The 6,000-nt window shown below is 36.1% G+C and overlaps 1 protein-coding gene across 1 annotated transcript in view; it reads right to left on the bottom strand.

Annotated features, from left to right (window-relative positions):
* Positions 1–2,023: 2,023 nt before the first annotated feature.
* The window catches only part of LOC107186706 (collagen alpha chain CG42342), an 89,542-nt gene continuing 85,565 nt past the window's right edge, over positions 2,024–6,000 (bottom strand). Inside the window, exons 22-24 of the mRNA XM_015574640.1 lie at positions 3,829–3,864; positions 2,606–2,740; positions 2,024–2,260 (exon numbers count right to left, since the gene is read on the bottom strand). Coding sequence (XP_015430126.1) covers positions 2,135–2,260; positions 2,606–2,740; positions 3,829–3,864 — 297 coding nt within the window. The 3' untranslated portion in view covers positions 2,024–2,134. The remainder of the gene's footprint in view (positions 2,261–2,605; positions 2,741–3,828; positions 3,865–6,000) is intronic.

Genomic DNA, 6,000 nt, shown 5'->3' with positions numbered 1-6,000 from the left:
TTAATTTTACTGCCAAATCGCGACGTCAAATTGATGCAACTGCAAAATGACGTGTGCCGCTCGTATGCACCGAGCCTAAGACGATCGACAATTATTTTTATATATGTAAGTTGCACTCGATGGCACTTCGATAAAACATTAGGTGGTTGTTTATTCGGTAATGTTGATAGATCAATAAATAATTTTTCACGTATTTTTAACCCTCCGAGTCCCGGGGTGTCCGCATTATTTCTGACTCACATCGATAGGTTACTAACACAAAGTTACGGTGGCTTGAGCTTGAGGCCCTTACCGACATTGTAGAAGTTTTGTCGACTAGAAGAAAGGACAACGAGTAAAAAAGGAAATAGAATGAGCCGTAGACGTAAGTCAGTACTTCTGCGTGACGCGTGACTCCGGCACCGTCCACGGAGGGTTAAAACATAACATGTTATGCGGTTGATGGTTCGTTAATTCGGACATCGTTTTGATTTTTCTTGGAATGAAGTAATTGTTAAAAAAATTATATTGATATTGTTCTAACCACAATTTTGTGGTAATAAGCTCTAAATATTTATGTACACGCACTATTTGCGGACGCTAAACACTGTAAGTACACGTATTTACACTTAATGGTTTACGTCAAATTGGGAGTCGCTTTTTCACCATTGAATATACGCGAAGGTCCATGAAAATATGCGCTATCTTCTTAAATTGTAACACTGCCCTTCTTCTTGACCTTTGCTTCCTCTTCCAGCCATTCATCAAGAATATCCGTTTTTCCCTGAAAGCATGATGAAGTAATCGTATTTCAACTAATTTTGACAAGTGTGACTTTTCAATTCTGAAGCAAGCCTAAAAGATTTCTGTATGCACAGAGATGAAAGAAACATGTCGAAATATCCAGGTATAATACTATTCCATACAAAGTGCTACTCCTTTTTTAAAAAATTACTTTTGTGTATGCACTTAATCGTTTATTGAGTAGTCTTATTGCGAAAGTTATATTGCGGTGCGAATAAGCAAGCAAGCGGATATGTAATCAAGAATTCATGCATTTATGGTTAATAGCGTTTTTGAAGTGGAAGTGTTCTATTTGGAATACTTTAATAGACATTATTTCTTGGAAATATAGACATTTTACAAATTTGTCACTCGTTAAACAGTACCATTTTTTATATGCGATTTAATAAGCATTTTATGACCAAATTTGGAAAATACGAATCAATTTAAAGGTATTATTCAGTTGACCTACGATTGTTACACTATATGGTGTTTTTATCTTATGTAAACAATTTTTGTTTTGATTCGATGAAACCGTCTTGGGATGTTTAGTGTGTCAACTCGGTTCTATTCCAAGTCAGTTATCGGACTCGTTGACAGATAAACTCAGGAGGTTAGAGGTAATAGGTAGAACGCTACTGTATGTGAAATGATTGATATAGGCTGGACCTATCCAAATGATGTCCTGAGCGCTCGGGGCGCTCCAAGATGCCACAACGGTAATTGTCAGGGCAACGGTGACTGCTGGCTGTCCCGATAGATGAAAAAATGAAGCTGTCTACTTTATCTACTAGACACTCCTTTTTCTCTTTCTTCGAACGTTCTCTCCAGTCAACCCATTTCACATTTTCTTTCTCCCTCTTTTAAGGTGCTCTCTGTTCAACAGATCACTTTCATTCATTCTCGGAGGGAAGACTTGATCTTAGTATAAATCCGTATTAGCGACGAGCCTTAACAAGTTAATTCGCAAAATGACTGGCCAAGACACCCGGTCAAAATCTGATACATGTACTATAATTTTATGTTTCAAAATTTCAAGTTTCGGACAGAATTACCATTCATTATGCGTAATTTTATTTACGTAACTTAACATGCAATAAACAAAGTAATGGCGCTGAGAAACGAGGAAGGTATGCAACCACGAAGCACTTCCTTTCAATATGTTCACTGATAAAGGCAAGTTGTTTTGTTGAATGTACATGCAACGACGTTAGTATAACTACGGGAATTGCAATTACCAGGACCACGTTAGTTTGGGAGAGCAAGGTGAGACGAGTGATGTGGGGCGATGGCGGTGGTGGTTGAGTGGTGGTAGTAGTGGTAGTGGTGATAGTAGTTGTTGGTGGTGTTTAGGGCAGCGCACAATGAGCATTTATTGCTCAGCTAGATTTCCGTTGTTTGGATCCGCATATTCTTCGTATTCCTCTTCTTGCTCTTCATAATCCGTTTCTGCTGGTTCTGGACCTTCAACTGCTGGTATTGAGGTACTAGTGATATCCTGGTAAGCATATGCGAAAATCGAAGCATTCGTTGCACCTATATAGTTATTACAACTCTGGACTTGTTAGTGTTTATGATTATTAATGAAGACATCTACTGATGTCACTCGACCATGTTCGAAAGTAAGATTAATAAATCTTTTAAGATAACCACTATAATTATGCAAGTATTGTAGCAAAATAACATCTAATCATCCGTGCTACATAGTTTTTGAGTTTATAAAGCGATAACATGGGCAACATTGATGAATACGTAATAGTAATTTTAAAAGTGATGCAGAGAAAGAGGAAACAGTTCGACTCTCGACAAGTTAATCTGAATGGATATGAAAAGACTGAATTACCTGAGGTGGTCTCCATCCACATCCTGCTAGTGGTAGTCCATCGACACCCAATGGACAAGGTGCATCGAGACCTGGTACTCCCTGATCTCCTGTGTTGCCCTTGTCACCTTTTCTACCGCGTTTTCCTGTCGGTCCCTGTATTCATACACGAAAAAAACTTCTTAATGTAAATAGCATACATGGCAAATGTTTGCGTTAACGTGCAAAAAAGGCCAGGCACAAGAAAGATTCTCTATATGCACTATAATATTCAATTGTGCAGAATACGCAATTGAGCATAAACTTTCAAGAAAGGCGGTACTCAATTTTTTGCTTTACGATACAAATATTTATAAAACAGTTGTAGAAATTTGACCAAATACTTGTTATAAAATGCAATGAACTGAAAAACTTACTAACGTATTATTAAAGAAACGGTAACAAAACCGTGGTAAGAATTTGTTGTGTACATATAAATAGCGAGTGTACATTATACGCTGGTGGCAGCACACGGTTAATTTGCCATGTAAAATTACGTTATAAAATTGATTGATTTAACTGACATTTTGCAAGAGTAGTGAGGAAATCGACGTGGAAAAATGCAGAAGGTAGCTATTTGAGATTATAGAAACGCAGGTATGGGGTGATTTCCGTGTGTAATGCACAAATGCGCATAATATATTAAGCAGGATCCAGACATCATCCATCATCGCGAACATATCGTTCGTTCGGACCAAAGCCTGAAACCCTGTCAACACAACGACGTTCGCGATGCACGTGTAGCCCCTGCTTTAGTTAGACTATGCTTCTGTTCGATTTTCATTTTGCATTGTTACTCACGGATCACAAAACCTACTTAAGCAGTTGTTTGGCAAAATTAACAGTTGGGTATTAAATTGATTTCGCTACGTTTACCCTGTGACGATTCATTTGCTAAGATGCCTATCGGTGTGATAGCATGATAGTATTAAAGACCGTAACGATAATATAAATATTAGTAATGATGGTAGTAAGCAGCGGTAACAGTAACAGAAAATAAGAAGGATACCGATGGTGATGAATAAAATGCAATGTAGATATCAACAATGAATGAATTTCGAACTAATCGTTTTATGCTCGGTATACGATACTTTCGCGTACCATAGATTTCATCGCGAAATATGTTTGAGCCAATCTGCCCCGTTAAATTACACTTTTGTTGCCCAATTAGTTAAAACTAATAGTCGAATTACATCAATACTCACGGATTCGCCTTTTGCACCTTGCTCTCCCTTCGGTCCCTGGAATTGGTACGCCAAAGAATTTATTCGTTAAGTAACGACCATGTCTGTCTCTCCTTGTTTCTTTTCTACATGCACGATACGTATTTCCGAAACAATTTCTGATCGTATAATTTTATCGGAACTTCTTTTTAAATGCATACATATGCGACTACGATTATGGATGCATTGAGGACAAAAGAAAATTAATCATAAATAGATTAATTATTCTGAACTAAGTAACGTAAGGTGCGTAAATGCCTACTCCTCGTGATTTTTTATGGTTAGATCAATTTGGATAATTATGGTCGATATATCAGTGTTTCGAATAAGAATTCTTTTAAACCTTAAAAATAGAAATGGAGAGGATTATGCGCTTCTCCCTCTCTTCTAAATTAAAATACTGTATTCTCTACACAGTGGTTTTTGTGTAAGTTGCAGGACTATTTCCTCATGAATTATGTTGTATGGTAGACAGATTGTGAAAAATTATTTGGGGACGGGGATGGTAATTATTTCTTACCGTAGGATTATTAAAATTTTTTAATTCTGTAATGTCAGGTTATGTGTATATGGAAAGAATCTAGATATAACAAGTTTCCATAATTCTAATTATTTTCTAATAAAAGTACTGCAACTGGACCAACAATATCAATTATGTTATGTTTTCCACCCTTGATACGTGTGTCATACGAAACGAATTGTATAGCTACAGTAGTTTAATAGGCGTACAAGCTAAAATACTCAAAGTCATTTTAATAAAAAACACGATTCACTATTGCCTCGAAAATTTCGAATTTTTATTCCCTCCGATTTTCAAAATCGCTAGATTAGTGATTCCTCGTTGTGCAAATATACTTGGCATTTACAACTTCGAAGCATTACCACGCTTTGTATTCGTGTGACGATTAATATAATACAAAAGTTATTTTCATTTATTATACTTCCAAATGAGACTTTGACCAATAGATTAATGACGTTTCCCTCTCAACAATGAGACCAAAGCATAAGGTTAATTATTCTTTCTAAGCAGCATATTGTAACGAAACGATCTGATAAAAGTCGAACGTGGGCCTTAATTTCAAAAATGGATTTTTCGTTATAAACATTCTGTTCTTAAAGAATGAGTTGTCTGAATACGATTTCATACAGAATTGTGGTCATGGTCATCGATTTTTTCAAACTTACAGCATTTATTTATAACCACGAAGAAATGAAGGATAAAGTGGGTACTGAAATATCTCGGCAATGGTTCAAAATTGAAAGCTAAAGTTTTACAAAGTTCATTTCTTTGTGGCTATCAACAAATGTTATAAATTTGAAAATAATCGGTGACTATAACCACAATTCCCCGTGCGATTTAACGTGGAATGTAATCATTTTAAAGTAATTCAATTTTTAGCCTCATTTTCATCAAGAACACCTTATTAATTCTATGGTGAAAGTTTCATATAAATATACAGTAAAATCTTCCTAAACGACCAAAATTTAAAACCGCATGCAAGTAATAAACCGAACGGATTTGAGATCTGCCCTTCATAAATTTCGGGTCGAGCCTCGGCAGCTCGCCTTTGTATTTTTCTGTCTACCGATGAATGTACAGACTGTCACCGAATAAAACAGAAGAGGAGGGGGGGAGTCGAAACAGCAAATCGTGCACTACGAAAAAATACATTAATAATAAAAAATTAAAGTTTTACATTTTTGTAATTAAGATGAAACCAAACACAACATAATTTTGTAAGTGTTAATAACTCATTCTCTTTCATTATCATTTCTGGTAAATTATAAATGATTGTTCAAACGCCCTTGTTGAGGAACCAGTGAACGTTTGATAACGTTCTTCAAGAATATGTGTATTATCTGTTACTAAAAAGGGAAGGTTCCGAACCCGAAAATTCTGATTCTAATGAAATTTCGCATGAATGAAGAGCATATAGAACTATGCTTGGAGCAACTTTTCTTTCGTGCCCATTTTCACTCTGAAGGGGTGAAATCAGCCCTTAAAGTTTTTCCGTTCTTTCGTAGTGTGTTTTTTCTCAGTAGTGGGGATGACCCATATTTAACCTGGAGCTCTTTGTGTGCATTTATCAAGAATTTACTACAGTTGGAAAGTAACGGAATGTTTATATTATGTTTATAGCTGAACACACGCAT

This window comes from Dufourea novaeangliae, unplaced genomic scaffold, assembly GCF_001272555.1.
Source record: "Dufourea novaeangliae isolate 0120121106 unplaced genomic scaffold, ASM127255v1 scaffold87, whole genome shotgun sequence".
NCBI lineage: Eukaryota > Metazoa > Arthropoda > Insecta > Hymenoptera > Halictidae > Dufourea > Dufourea novaeangliae.
This window is presented reverse-complemented; position numbering and strand designations above follow the sequence as displayed.